We start from the raw sequence: 15349 nt of genomic DNA, 5'->3' as shown, positions 1-15349 counted from the left end.
GTTCCACCAGGAAAGGGGAGTTGTGAGCCACTGCCCAGAGGCGAACTGAACTGTAAATCTTTTGTGTTCCTTGCATCATATGTGCAACAGCAAATACAGCTTTGTGATGTGTTCTGCTTTTCATCGAACCTTTATTGCAATTGTAAAATCCTCTCTTTCACCCACATGCCCCCCTTCTCTGTATCCCACAATTATTGAATATGTAGAGTTTTCGATGCATTGTCTGCTCCGTAATGCATGAGAACAGTGTGGGTGGAGATCAGGAACTCACACTTACAACACCCGCTTCAACAGATTCTGAAGTGATAAAAGCAGACAATCACTCTCTGGTACATAATAAACGGGCTGAAGCTAGATAAATACGGGACATTTGATTGTTTTTTTATTAATTGGTTATTCCAGCTGTTTTAATTGCAATTATGTTTAAAAACACTTAAAATTCTGAAATAATTATTGGTGCCACCCTCTCCATCTGTCCTGATGTTGTGTGTTTTCCTGAGTCTGTTGAGTAGATCTGACAGGCGTTCTGTTTTGTTTCAATTTAGGCAGATGTCCAGGTTGACAAAGAGAAGCAGAACTTCTACGAGGCCTCCTTGGAGTATGTGTACAAAATTCAGGAGGTTCACGAGAGAAAGAAGTTTGAAGTGGTAGAGCCAGTAAGTTAGGTCCTGGTTATTTAAAGCTTTGATTCAAAAGAAATACATGAAGACATTTCTCTCAGTCTGTCCCCTCCTGACAGTGCTGATTCAGGCTGGGGTACATTTCCACAGGCAGCGGCAGCTCCTTGGTGCCCTGTTAAAATGGCCACTTTTCAACAACAATAACTTTATATACACCCTTAATGTAATAAAACGTCCCAAGATGCTTCAAGGGAGTGTTAAAAAAACAAAATAATGACACTGAGCCACATAAGGAGATAGTAGGCTAGACAGCCAAAAACCCGTTCAGTGGTGGGTTTTAAGACATGTTGTAAAGGAGGAAAGTGAGGCAGAGAAATTTAGGGAGGGAGTTCTAGAGTTTAGGATCTTGGCAGCTGAAGGGATGTCTGCCAATGGTGGAGTGATTAAGATCAGAGATGCTCAATTGGCCAGAATTAGTGGAGTGCAGATATGTCGGAGGGCTGTGAGGCTGGAGGACATTAGAGAAAGGGAGGGTTGAGGCCATGGAGGGATTTGAAACCAAGGATGAGAATTTTAAAACCAAGATGTTGCTTGTCAGGGAGCCAGTGTAGCTCAGCTACAGGTTAGCTGATGTTGTAAATGGCTCCATCTCAGCAACTGTTCCCCCCACCCCCACCACTTAAAACCACAGTTGTCACCCACTGCTCCAAAAAGCCCCCTCCAACATCCCTTTTCTCTCACGTGTCCTTGAATGTGTTGTTACCTCCCAAATCTCCATTTGAATTTTTCCAAAAGACCTAAACAAAGTCTTAAATGATATTTCCTGTGACCGGGGCAATGGTGCGTTACCTCTCCTTGTCCCCAGCCTCCCTGCAGCTGTTAAACATGGTCGACTACACCTTCAATGCCTCCCCTCCGTTGTCCAAATCTCCAGTAATGCAACTTGTTTCTTGCTTTGCTCAGACCCTGACATCATTACGCAGCCATTCAGTTTTGGGCCAGGAATAGACGCTGAACTCTTGAGCAGGACTAAACAAACACTGACATTTCACATCTGGGTTTGAAGTAGGCCCAGACCGATGGTGGGAATGTCTTCAGTCTGTGAGCTGAGGGGGGTCTTAAGTATTGATTAAGTAATGATGGATCCATGTTACAAAATGGCCTTATCATTCAGTGCTAGATTGCTGATCTCTCTCAGGCCACGGGCTACCCAATGCAAGATGCTATAGGCGCACTGGGCAGGCCGATGCTCCTCTTAAACTGGAGGTTACTGCCTGTTGCTGAGGCCAAAGTAGAGGGAGATGTTGTTCCAGGTCTAATACATGCTTTAACCGATCCAGTAATGCTGACAATTGGAGGTAGAGTAGAAAACTCTTGGTTGGTAGATGGAGGGATATCTACCTGACCTAGTAACAAAGGCCAGAGTTTTCCCCCATTGATGATGAAAATAGGAGGATATTTCAGTCTTAGGAAAGCTTCACCAACGCAATCAGAATCTCAACTGCTGTTTTCTTTCCCCCCCCCACAGGTACTGGCGTTCCTACATGGCCTACTCACATTCCATCATTTGACCTTTGAACTAACTCAGGATTTCTTGCCCTATAAGCAGCAGCTTCAGCTAAGCTTGCAACACGTGAGTTCTGTTCTGATGTACAATTGTGACTGAAAGTAAACAGGCACATGGAATTGTGGTCGGGGGGGGATTGACTCATCAAAGTGGGTAGTTAGCGTCGGGAAATTTCCCAATGTGGCAGAGCCACCTCAGTGTAAAGTGTGCCTTTACGCACTATTTTAGCTCGAAGCGGGGAGGGGGTGGGGGGGCTGTGGCGGGGGTTAGGTGCAGGCTGGCGTCTGGCCTGCAGCAGGGGTTAGGTGCAGGCTGGCGTCTGGCCTGCAGCAGGGGTTAGACTGCAGGCTGGCGTCTGGCTTGCAGCAGGGGTTAGACTGCAGGCTGGCGTCTGGCCTGCAGCAGGGGTTAGACTGCAGGCTGGCGTCTGGCCTGCAGCAGGGGTTAGACTGCAGGCTGGCGTCTGGCCTGCAGCAGGGGTTAGACTGCAGGCTGGCGTCTGGCCTGCAGCAGGGGTTAGACTGCAGGCTGGCGTCTGGCCTGCAGCAGGGGTTAGACTGCAGGCTGGCGTCTGGCCTGCAGCAGGGGTTAGACTGCAGGCTGGCGTCTGGCCTGCAGCAGGGGTTAGACTGCAGGCTGGCGTCTGGCCTGCAGCAGGGGTTAGACTGCAGGCTGGCGTCTGGCCTGCAGCAGGGGTTAGACTGCAGGTTGGTGTCTGGCCTGCAGCAGGGGTTAGACTGCAGGCTGGCGTCTGGCCTGCAGCAGGGGTTAGACTGCAGGCTGGCGTCTGGCCTGCAGCAGGGGTTAGGTGCAGGCTGGCGTCTGGCCTGCAGCAGGGGTTAGGTGCAGGCTGGCGTCTGGCCTGCAACAGGGGTTAGGTGCAGACTGGCGTCTGGCCTGCGGCAGGGGTTAGGTGCAGGCTGGCGTCTGGTCTGCAGCAGGGGTTAGGTGCAGGCTGGTGTCTGGCCTGCAGCAGGGGTTAGGTGCAGGCTGGCGTCTGGCCTGCAGCAGGGGTTAGGTGCAGGCTGGCGTCTGGCCTGCAGCAGGGGTTAGGTGCAGGCTGGCGTCTGGCCTGCAGCAGGGGTTAGGTGCAGGCTGGTGTCTGGCCTGCAGCAGGGGTTAGACTGCAGGCTGGCGTCTGGCCTGCAGCAGGGGTTAGGTGCAGGCTGGTGTCTGGCCTGCAGCAGGGGTTAGGTGCAGGCTGGCGTCTAGCCTGCAGCAGGGGTTAGGTGCAGGCTGGCGTCTGGCCTGCAGCAGGGGTTAGGTGCAGGCTGGCGTCTGGCCTGCAGCAGGGGTTAGGTGCAGGCTGGCGTCTGGCCTGCCTTCCCTGGAAGCAGATCAGAGGCGGCCACAGCATCGGTCTAGTGCTGAGGCAGGCTAGTTAAAAAGTGCACCTCAGTTCCCTGGGACTTTGTTCCAGTTGTTTTGTTACATTTTAGACCCTTACCTCTCACACTCCATCACTAAACACATCCCACCCCTACTCCCCCAGCACCCAGCCCAGCCACTTGTTATAACCTCACGGAGATGTCAATGAAGCCTGTCTAAACAAACTTGCTCACAAAAATCCTTTAATAAGAGTCTATGCTCTCAGCCAAACCTCATTATGCACGAGTCCTTGTGACTCCATGAAAATCCAGCCTGTTGCCGCCTGACTTTGACAGTAATGCAGTCCTGGTACCACAGAACAAATCTCTCTTCCCTGCGTTCTTTTTCTCTCCAAACTGAATTTCTCCTGTGCCTTTCCGGATCTCCCTCCCTAAAACCCTCCGCTCACCCACTTCCCTCTCCACCTTTCAATAAACCTGAAACACACCTTCTTCTGATCAAGCCTGTCTTTTTCTGCATCGCTCCGTGAAGGATGTTGTGCTGTTCCCTTCTATGGGAGAGACACTGAAATTCCACTTCTTGTTGAATCCAGCCAATAATCAAAGGTACACTAATGTTAAAACGTCCCCCTGTGTTATCCATTCAATGTTGCCCTCTTTGAACAGATGACTCACCATGGGAAAATGTCTGCTGAACCTTTTTTAAATGGCGGTTCAGCAGAGATGATGCAAGTTATAATCCCACGGCTGTGGACAACTGGATGAGGACCACGTCACCAAATCAGTTTCCAGGCCTGAAGCACACGTCACCTCTCCGTCACTCTAGTCTTTCTCATCGGCCGTTATGGTGGATGGAATGAACGGGGCTATTGAATTAGCGTTTCCTGGTGGTTCGCTGCAGCAGTGGCCAACAGGGTAGAGTTACGTGGGAGGCAGTAGACTCTGTAATGTTGTCGGTTGTTCTCACAGACAAGGAATCACTTCCTGGGCACTCGCGAGGAGATGGAGGATCTCATGCAAAGAATGAAAGAAGCTCCACAGACTTGCAAGCTACCGGGCCAGCCCACCATCGAAGGCTACCTCTACTCTCAGGAGAAACGTAAGGACTAGATGTTGGGACTCCAGATTTGTTTCACGTTGCCCTTTCCTCCCCCTGAATTGCTTCGTTCAGGTCATCGCCGGACTGTGTTTCCTGAAATTAGCCATTCAGAATCGCACTGTCTGATTTGCAAGAGAATTTGATCTGTGGAGTGAACAATGGTGTGGATTTGATGATCCATCTTCAACAGGTTTTAGTGATTTAGCCTAATGGATGGGATGTAATCGTTACTGCATGTCTTTGTGCCATCTAGTGTCTTCTTTCAGTATTGCAGCTGTTTTTAGTTATCCATTCTAGCTCATTACATACGAACATACGATCAAGGAGCAGCAGTAGGCCATTCAGCCCCTCGAGCTTGCTCCGCCATTTAATAAGATCGTGGTTGATCTGATAGTAAGCTGAAACCTGCATCCCACCTACCCCCAATAACCCCCTTGCTTACCAAGACTCTATCCACCTCTGCCTTAAAAATATTCAAAGATTCTGCTTCCACCACCTTTTCAGGAAGAGTTCCAAAGACACATGACCCTCAGAGAAAAAATGTCACCTCATCTCTTTTTAAATGGGTGACCACTTATTTTTAAACAGTGACCCACTAGTTCTAGATGCTTCCACAAGAGGAAACATCCTCTCTACATCCACCCTGTCAAGACTCCTCAGGATCTAATATGTCTCAATCATGTCGCCTCTTACTCTTCTAAACTCCAGCAGATACAAGCCTAGTCTGTTCAACCTTTCCTCACCCTCTAGGTATTAGTCTGGTAAACCTTCTCTGAACTGCTTCCAATGCACTTACACCCTTCCTTAAATAAGATGACCCACACTGTACACAGTACTACAAATGTGGACTCACTAGTGCCCTGCACAACTGAAGCATAAGCTCCCTACTTTTGTATCCAATTCCTCTTGAAATAAATGATAACTTAATGATAACTAAAATGATTAGCTTTCCTAATGACTTGCTGTACTTATATGCTAGCCTTTTATGATTCATGCACTAGGACACCCAGATCCATCTGCACCTCAGAGCTCTGCAATCTCTCACCATCTAGATAATATGCTTCTCTTTTATTCTCCCTGTCAAAATGGACAATTTCACAATTCCCCACATTATACTCCATTTGCCAGATTTTTGCCCACTCCTTTAACCTATCTATATTTTTTTGTAGCTTCCTTATGTCCTCTTCACAACTTACTTTCCTACCTGTCTTTGTGTCATCAGCAAATTTGGCAACCACCCCATCCATCCCTTCATCCAAGTCATTTATATAAATTGTAAACAGTTGAGGTCCCAGCACTGATCCCTGTGGCACACCACTCGTTATATCTTGCCAACCTGAAAAAGACCCATTTATGGCTACTCTCTGCTTCCTGTTAGCCAGCCAAACATCCATCCATGCCAATATGTTACCCCCTACACCATGAGCTTTTATTTTCTGCAATAGCCTTTAATGTGGCATCTTATCAAAAACCTGCTGGAAATCGAAGTACAGTACATCCACCAGTTCCCCTTTATCCACAGCGCATGTTACTTCCACAAAGAACTCCAATAAGTTGGTTAAGCACGATTTCCCTTTCACAAGACCATGTTGACTCTGCCCGATGACCCTGAGCTTATCCAAGTGCCCTACTATAACTTCTTTAATAATAGCTTCTAACATTTTCCCTACGACAGATGTTAAGCTAACTGGCCTGTAGTTTCCTGCTTTCTGTCTCCCTCAACTTTTGAATAATGGAGTTACATTTGCTGTCTTCCAATCTAATGGGACCTTCCCCGAATCTAGGGAGTTTTGGAAAATTAAAACCAATGCATCAACTATCTCACTGGACACTTCTTTTAAGACTCTAGGATGAAGTCCGTCAGGACCCGGGCACTTATCAGCCTGCAGCTCCAACAATTTACTCAGTACCACTTCTCTGGTGACTCTAATCTTCCTGATTCCTTCCCCACTCCCATTTCCTGGTTTATAGTTGCTTCTGGGATATTAACTTGTATCCTCTATAATGAAAACTGATGCAAAATACCTGTTCAATTCATCGGCCACCTCCTTGTTTTCCATTATCAATTCTCCGGACTCACCTTCTGTAGGACCAATGCTCACTTCGCTAACTCGATTCTTTTTGAAATATTTGTAAAAGCTCTTGCTATCCATTTTTATGTTTCTGGCTCGCTTTCTCTCATACTCTAATTTTTCCTTCCTTATTAGTCTTTTAGTCGTTCTTTGCTGTTCCTTACATTCTGTCCAATCTTCTGACCTGCCACCTGCCTTTGCGCAATTGTGTGCTCAGGAGTTGCCTTGCATTGGCTGGGAATCGAACCCAGGCCTCCTGTGTGGCAGGTGAGAATTCTACCACTGAGCCACCAGCGCCAGAGCGAAACAGATTTCAGCTGTAACTTCAATCTTTTTCTGATTCCAGAATTTTGTGCTTTATTTATGTTTCTTACTGGCTGAATATCCAATTGCCCATTAGACGTATAGCCAGAGATAGCCAGGTTCCAACATAACTCTTCACGTCAATACTCGTTGTTGTGGGACAAGTGCCTCTCAGAGTCTGGAAATAGTTAAAGTTAGGGAACCTTTACTACAAGCATGCAGAGGAATGCTTCGGCTAACTGACGCATCTCTAAGAGCAGTTACAATAATGTACACTTATATACAACGTGGTTTCAGCTGTCCACATGCCCGAGCTTGTTTTGTCTGTTCATAGCCTTCATACATCCCTCATAGATATGTTCTATCATATTCTCACAGACAAGCAGGCTAGAAAAACAGAGAAAGCTGGGCTTATCAGCTACAGTAACTTCACCTCTATACACATACGGAAAAGCAACAGAAGATATGTAGGCCAAGGGTTGTGGTGGATAAATACAGCGAGAGAGGCAGCTTTCATGAATATAACTCACATTATAACTCATAGTAATTAGATTAACCCTTTGTTCCTCACATCACTCATTCTGGATTTGTTTACCGACCTGGTTATTTGCTGCTAGCTGTGTCAGGATTTATTCTCTCAGTAAAAAGACCCAGTGAGTGTTTTATGCGAAATTTAAGGCTCTAAGGAAGTGTTTCTGATGCTGACATGACCCTCTAGGGCGAGGGTGGAGACGGTTCCTTTACATGGGTTGCGAGGGGACGGGGCAGAGGTGGTGAAAAAAGGGCAGTTTAGCCAACTTAGCTCTTGGCATCAGTACAAGAGCAGCATTGCTGGAAACCTGAGAGCAGCCTCACTACTAGGCCTAGTTGCCTAGGGAGCCTGCTGTGGTACAGCCATGATGAGATGGATCTCCAGCTGTGCAGGATTTTAATCTATTCTTGACTCTCCACAGGGGCTCTGGGGTTCTCCTGGGTGAAATACTACTGCAAATATGTGAAAGGCACCAAAATTCTAACCATGATCTCCTGTGATCCAAAACCTGGAATGAAGCAAGTGAGTATCGCATTGATATAGAGCCTAGATTGTTGGATAATGGATATGTACACAATCCATCCTGTCAGAGATTTGAAATTTGGACAATGTTGGAAATACTCTGACCAATCGGTTCAGAACTGGCCAGCGCTTCAGTGTTGATGTGAGAAATTCTCACCCAAACCATTTTAAGTCGTCTCATCTCTTTTGAAGCTAATTGACATTTTCAGCAACTACCTGATATTTTTACTTTGGATTTCCAACATTTGAAGTATCCTTTTAATCCCTGATTAGAGACTGGAGTTTGTTGATACGTCACAAGTCACGACACTGCAAAAGCAATTAATTCTGTGACGCTTTACAGGACATTCCTGCGATGTAAGGTGTTAGGAAAATGCAAACGTTGTTAATTTTGACTTTGAGTCACTAATATTATGCACTGAGCATGAGCCAGCAAGCGGAATCTGTATACGGTAATTGCTGCTTCTGGTTTTGTCCTCCTGCCCCTTCATGATCTCCCCAGACCAAGTACAGCTGAGAGGATGAGTGAAAGAATAGGTGCTGTATGCAAATATATCTCTCTCCTCTCTTTTTCTGTCCATTTTCGCTGTCTGTGCTCTTTCTCACTTCCTTGCAATGCTTTCTCACTCATTTCTCTCGTGCTCCATCTTTCTCTTTTCTCTTTCTCTCACTCGCGCTCTATTCTTTCTCTTGCTTTCTCTCATGCTCTCTCTTCTGTTTCCCTCACACTCCCTCTCTGCTTTTCTTTTTCTCTCATGCACTCTCAATCCTTTATCTTGCTCTCTCTCTTTTTTCTTTCCCTTCCTCTCTTTCTCTTGCTCTCATTCTCTCTTCTCCTCTTTTCTCTTTCTCTCGCTTTTTCCTTTTCTTTCTCTTTCTCTCGCTCTTTTTTCTCACTCGCTCTCTCACTCGCTCTCTCTCTCACGCTCTCTCTCCTTTCCCTTTCCCTTTTCATTTGGGTCTGTCCCTGGCCATATTAGTAGTCATATGCCCAAATAATGCCTCATTTCTTCTACTTCTCTGACCTAGAATTTGGGGTGAAAATGGAAAATTAAATTGCTTTGGGGAAGAGTGATGTTATATTATTCAAAAAATGAGGAACTATATTGTTATGTGCATGTGTACATGTATATCCAGAATACCACATCACTCACTACTGCACTACAGCCAGTGTACCAAAACAACAAAGCATTGTTCTGCAGCACATGATGAGATGTGAGAAATACACTTGGACCATGACTCCACGAACATTTAAAAATAGCAAATAGGACCCGCATGTGGGACGCCCCCATTTCCGACAGATCCCATTTTTGTCAGTGGGGGAAAGGAGGCGGGGTGAGCATGTTAACTCTCACATGAGTGAAACCCGAACTCAGCAGAGCCAGTTGAACTTGGTGCTGATTTCAAACAGATCCCAGTTTGGCTGTAGAAAGGGTCTTAACATGCAGCATGGGAGTCACGAATTTTTAGAGTAGACATGAATGCTCTTGAAGGACAGATAAGGTCTGTAGAACTCTCATGATGTGAAGTTATTTAAATCCCCGGCACATTGAAAAAAAAATAGGGTGCTTGTGTCAATGAGAGTTAAAGAAAAACTCTTCTAGCGGTTAAGGTAGCTATTTGTTGACATTTCCCCAAGGGCTATCATTATGTTTTTATAAATACTTGGCTGCTTTCCAGAGGCTATAATTACCTCAGCAGGGGTGCCCTAAGTTCACAGTTTAATTGACAGCTCAAAGAGTTTGTCTTTGATGTGAGCCTATGAATAGAGTCTTGTTTGTTTTTATAAAGGATTAAGCACTTGAGGAGATTTCAAAGTTTTGAATGGGCTTTCATGAATGGGAGTAGTTTTTTAATATAGTGAAGGCTGTAATAGATATGTAGAATTTTATTTTATTTCATCTTAACATGAGTCCTGAGGTCTTCCCATGGTGGATACTGGGTGAGTTGGTATGGTAAGGGCCATGGGAGGTGGGTGGGTTGGCGTGAGTCAGAATTCAGTTAGCATGGAGGATATGAGGTGCCATGGTGGTGGGTGGAGGGTATGGGTTGGCAACAAGTTGGTATGGGGGCATGGAGGTGGCATGGGGAGTAGTTGGGGGGTAGTGGTGATGGGGGGTGAGGGGTGAGGGCAAGAGGACCTAAAATTAGGACAAAATCCCAGAGAACCAAGGCAGACATTGTAAACAGCCCTCCTCAACACTCGGCAGTCCCTGTGGCCACCTCCAATCTGAGTCCCCGGAGGGTGAGGGTGGGGGTGGTGGCAGGCCTGATTCTGTCCCGCACCCATTCCCCTTAACGGAGGAGTTTCCCCTGAGGAGGATGCTGCGAGCCAGGAAATTTCCAGACTCGAATGACCCGCCTCAAGAATGAAAATCCAGACTTCAATGTCAGCTCCAGTATTTGTGTCTGAAGATGTGATTTATTTCAGACTCCTGGAAGCCACAAGAAACAAGGGATAAATATTGGAACGACAAACTGTACACTGTTAGTAGACAATATACCACACAGGCGATGGATTTTGGGGTATTTGTGGTTAAATCAATGATTAGGACAATGTGTGCTGGCAGTAAATAATGTGAGTAGGATCCTGGTGGTGCAGAAAGTGCAATAGAACATAAATCCCAGGCTGTGATGCCAAGTCTGGATAAGACATTGGTTCATCTCCGTCTGGAGCAATTGTTGTGTTGGTTCTGGTCACCCTATTACAGGAAGGACATCTTGACACGGGAAAAGGGGCAACAATGCATTATCTGCCCTCAAAACAAGCTGCAAGGAATGATTTTTTTTTTAAAAAGCTGAGTTTACTTGCAGTGGAGAAGAGAAGACTGAGAGCAATTTTGTTGTGGTCTTCAAGAACCTGGAGGCTATGGGCGAGGTGGACCTCGGGAAGTGGGAGGGGTGGAAACCTCCCCTATGCTCCCAAGAATGAGAGAGGACATGGGACAAAAGAGGGGAGCTGTGCTCTGTTTAAAAGCAAAAGTGAAACTAAACTGGGTCGCATGACACACTTCCTTTCTAGTGATGTCATGCTCCTGTCCCTTAAAGGCACACTACAACAGTCCTCAGCAGATTTGATGTTCCTTGTGTTACTCAGTTTCCAGTTATGGTTATAGGTTGTTGTCAAAGCCGAGATTGTTCACCATCCTTTCTCTTCATCTATCCAGTGATGGAAAATCTGGGGATCCGGAAGTAGTCTCCATATTGCAAGTGAGGAAGAGATTTTTCAATTGTGGAATATGCTGTTTTAATCAATTTGTTCCCCCGAGTGGTTATTTTCCCCTTTCACTTGGGGGAAGTGCTTTGCTTCTAACTGCTCCCCATGACGCACTCAAAAGGAAGAGTTCCAAATGTGAGTTACTGTCCACATACCATTCCCACTGTGCTCACCCACTTACATTGGCTTTCGGTCTATCAATATTTCCAATTTTCTCTAAAAGAAACCCGTGGATCCCTCCATGGCCTCACCCCTCCCCATCTCATCCTGCCCGACTATCCTCTGAGAAATCTGCATTTCTCCGATTCCGGCCTCTTGAGCATCCCCAATTTTCATTGCTCCGCCGTTGGTGGCCGTGCGTTCAGTTGCCTGGGCTACAAGCTCTGGAATTGCCTCACTAAACCTCCCTCTCCTTTTTAAAGTTCTCCTTTAAGACCTGACACTTTCCTCAAAGCTTTTGGTCACCTGTCCCAACGTCTCTTCCCTTTGGCTCAGCATTGAACTTTGTCTGATGACGTTCCTGTGAAGTAACCAGGGATGGTTTGCTACATTAAAGGTGCGATATAAATGCAAGTTGTTGTTGCATTGTTGGTTTTGGGCTTTAGACACAACACTGGGCTCGCAAGAAAACCTTTTTTAAAAAAAAAAGAAACACTGTTGGAACTGTAATCTCGTCTGTGTTATGTACCTTTCCTCTAGGAATTTAAACTGAAGTCCTGCATTAGGAGGAAATCCGAATCTATCGACAAGCGATTTTGCTTTGACATTGAGATGTTTGAAAGGTAAAGGAATGTTCTTGATGGGGGCAAAGACTGTTGGCGTAGCTGAAGATAGTCAAAGATTGCTGTTGTCAGGAATGACAGCAGTGACGATGGGATATTTAACAGAAGTATTGGCCAGAGGTTTTGACTTAATGTTCTGCATTTTTTAAGCCTATAATCATGCTTTTGTAATCGTTAATCAATCATAAATGTGTCAAGAAGCATGGTGTGGGTTGATGGGAGGCTTATGTCTTGATACCTTCTTGGTTGAAGACCTGGAAGATGAATGCTATACCATGCCCCACTTCCACAACCACCGCCCCCCCCCAATTTCCCCCCTGCACCCCCCCTCCCAGCCATCTTCCTGTCCCTTTTGACCCCTGTAGTTGTTGGGCTGAACCATGGGAGCTGCTCTTATGTGAAAGCGAAATCTGGTATTCCATCTGTCATGCCAGTTTGGATTAGTGCCCTTGGCTTGAGAGCCAGAGTGTGAATTTCTGACTGACAGGAAAGATGGACCTGTTGTGGCTTGAGTCCCCTTTTACCCTAGCCCACCTTCCTCAAAATGGTGGATGTGCCAATCAAACCAGATAGAATGAAAAGGCAAGGGGAGTTCTGTCACAACTCCAGTTTGCAGTATAATAATGAGCATAATGTCTGGGAGTTTGTTTAAGAAGCAACCTTGCTAACAAGCCTGAGAGTATAACCCTTTCAGCTGTGGCACTCTTCTCGAAGCCAGAAGGTTGCGGGTTCAAGTCCCACTCCACAGGCTCGTGAGCCAAATCTAGGCTGACGTTCCAGTGGAGTACCGAGGGAGTGCTGCAGTGTTGGAGGTGCCATCCTTCAGGTGAGATGTTAAGCTGAGGCCCTGTCCGCCATCTCAAGCGGATGCTAAATATTTCTTAGCACTATCTTGAGGAGCCAGAGAATTCAACCCACAGTCCCGGCCAATGTTTACCCCTCAGCCAAAATCAGATCGGAAACAGATTATTCACTCGGCTCTTTGTGGGAGCTTGCTGTGCACATATTGGCTGCTGCATTTCCTCCTTTTGCAGCAGTGACGACACTGCTGAAGTACTTCATTGGCTATGGAGCACTTTCAGATGTCCGGAGGTTGTGAAATCTGCTGAATGAAGGAACATCTTTCATTTCTTTTTCTTTTTCTTGCTCCAGTAAATTCTAAACAAATCTTCCTTTCACAGGCAAGGCTCCGTCACACTCCAGGCTCTCTCAGAAACCAACAGAAGCTTATGGATTGAAGCGATGGATGGCAAAGAGCCAGTAAGTATCTGGACATAAGCTGTTTGCCTTGTTTATTTTTAAAAAAAATAAAATTGGTTGATTTGCACCCCCATGCTCCCATCTTTCATGGAACTCTCTCTTTCCCAGGCAGTAGTGCAGGGAAATGTCCTGAGAATCCTTCCAGTGCTGTTACAATTCAACAGACCCACTCAATAAACAGAAACCTTAACTACACTGTGATAGTCAAGGTCAACCTTCTGTTAATAGAATCCAAGCTGGTTGGTGAAGTCAAAACCAATACACAGATTTTTCTTTACTGAGGGAGTTTATTGACTTTGTTCTGTCTCATAGCTCTCCCCTCACACACCCAGTGTCCCAGCTGTCACCTATTTATATGTGTTCAAAGTACTTAATTAAACAATGCCCTTCACCTTGTACCTTAACAATATAATGAATATACCATTAACACTGTCTGCACTTGTACTGCTGAAGTGTATACTGGGAATAATATGGAGTTACCTAATTTACATACCATACTGACAGACTATATAGTTTCAGGAGTAAGGCAAATCAGCAATGAAATAACAATACCATATTCAACTTATGACACAAAAATTATCGAAGGATTTCAAAATTTTTAAGGGCCTATTGTGGAATCCCTTAACCGAAACTAACATGGACCTTGTAGATCCCTGATCTGTTCTGAACGTGGAGCAGGCTCAAAGGGCTGAATGGCCTTCTCTGGCTCCTGTTTCTTATTTCTTGTACTGGCTTGGCACAGAAACATGTGAAGGGAGAGACTACAGTAAAGGTATTTGGCCCAGGAAACTGCTTGTATTTCTCATTAAAAGCAGAACCTTTCACCACGGGGAAAATGGTCAGGGGAAATCCCATATTCTTTGCCACCCAGTTGAGAATACAATATTAATTATAACCTGCCATCTAGAGGGGATGGGAAGCGACAGCATGACTTCCCTCGCTCATTTTGAGACAAAGCAGAACAGAATTTTACCTCTTGTATGACATCCTCCTTTCGCGAACAATCGGCGGAGGCGAGTTTGCCTGAACTGGTAGGGGGAGGTGAAAGACAGGATTGGATGGATCGCTGGGCTCTGAACCCTGCCTCGTTTCCATGGAAGTCAGCAGAGAGTGATATTGAGGGAAGCCGACATTCCACCTGTTTCTTGCGGGCTTTCCACCTGGAGGGTTGCGTTAAAGTGACCTGCATTGAGTCAGCAATCCGTTGAATGCCACTGAAGTTTTTACCAGGTATTGGACCAAACTCCCTGTGCCGTTGACTTGAGGCCTCCGACAGTATATCCATTCTACCCAGAGGCCCCCTAAGACAATGAGCAAAAGGAATCTGATGGGGAGCAGTAACTTTGGCCTGGCTTCAGTTTAACTAAGATGTAACCTGTGCAAGACTGAATCTATATTTGTTACGTAGGCCCCGTTTTTAACCAGCTCCCGGGACCTTTACAAAACCAGCAATGGCGTGCTCAGTTTTAAGGAAATAAAACTTTTTCAATTTGGGCTACATATCCCAGCATTCTATCTATTTGATTACTTTGCCACATTGCCTAGATATTGAATGAGAAAAGTCTATCATTTCTCTCCTTTCTCCTTTTTGTTCTGTGCTAATTCTAATCCATTTATTAAAAACATTTGCCCAAAATGCACATTCAATAAATTTCAACGACCATTTGTTTGTTTAATATTGTATACATTTTATTATTACATTCTTCTTCAGTGTTTTTGCCCCAAGGCTGCTCTGACCCGCAGCGCCACGGCCCCCGCGGCAGCGCCACGGCCCCCGCGGCAGCGCCACGGCCCCCGCGGCAGCGCCACGGCCCCCGCGGCAGCGCCACGGCCCCCGCGGCAGCGCCACGGCCCCCGCGGCAGCGCCACGGCCCCCGCGGCAGTGCCACGGCCCCCGCGGCAGTGCCACGGCAAGGAGGCAGGTCCTGAATCCACCCAGCTGCAATGGGGATCGAACCCCGTGCTGTTGGCACCAATGTGACCCACAGCAGCAACCAGCCAACTGCCTGCACCCCTCCCACTCCACACCCCCCCCCCTCCCACTCCA

General features: G+C 46.3%; 1 protein-coding gene across 1 annotated transcript in view; it reads left to right on the top strand.

Moving 5' to 3' along the window:
• ophn1 (oligophrenin 1) overlaps nt 1–15349 on the top strand; it is a 203321-nt gene that overhangs the window by 95953 nt on the left and 92019 nt on the right. The window contains exons 6-11 of the mRNA XM_078547587.1: nt 546–656; nt 2149–2253; nt 4485–4614; nt 7943–8043; nt 11960–12042; nt 13224–13302. Of these exons, the coding sequence (XP_078403713.1) occupies nt 546–656; nt 2149–2253; nt 4485–4614; nt 7943–8043; nt 11960–12042; nt 13224–13302 (609 nt within the window). The remainder of the gene's footprint in view (nt 1–545; nt 657–2148; nt 2254–4484; nt 4615–7942; nt 8044–11959; nt 12043–13223; nt 13303–15349) is intronic.

The sequence above is a fragment of the Cetorhinus maximus genome, chromosome 8 (genome assembly GCF_964194155.1).
Source record: "Cetorhinus maximus chromosome 8, sCetMax3.hap1.1, whole genome shotgun sequence".
NCBI lineage: Eukaryota > Metazoa > Chordata > Chondrichthyes > Lamniformes > Cetorhinidae > Cetorhinus > Cetorhinus maximus.
This window is presented reverse-complemented; position numbering and strand designations above follow the sequence as displayed.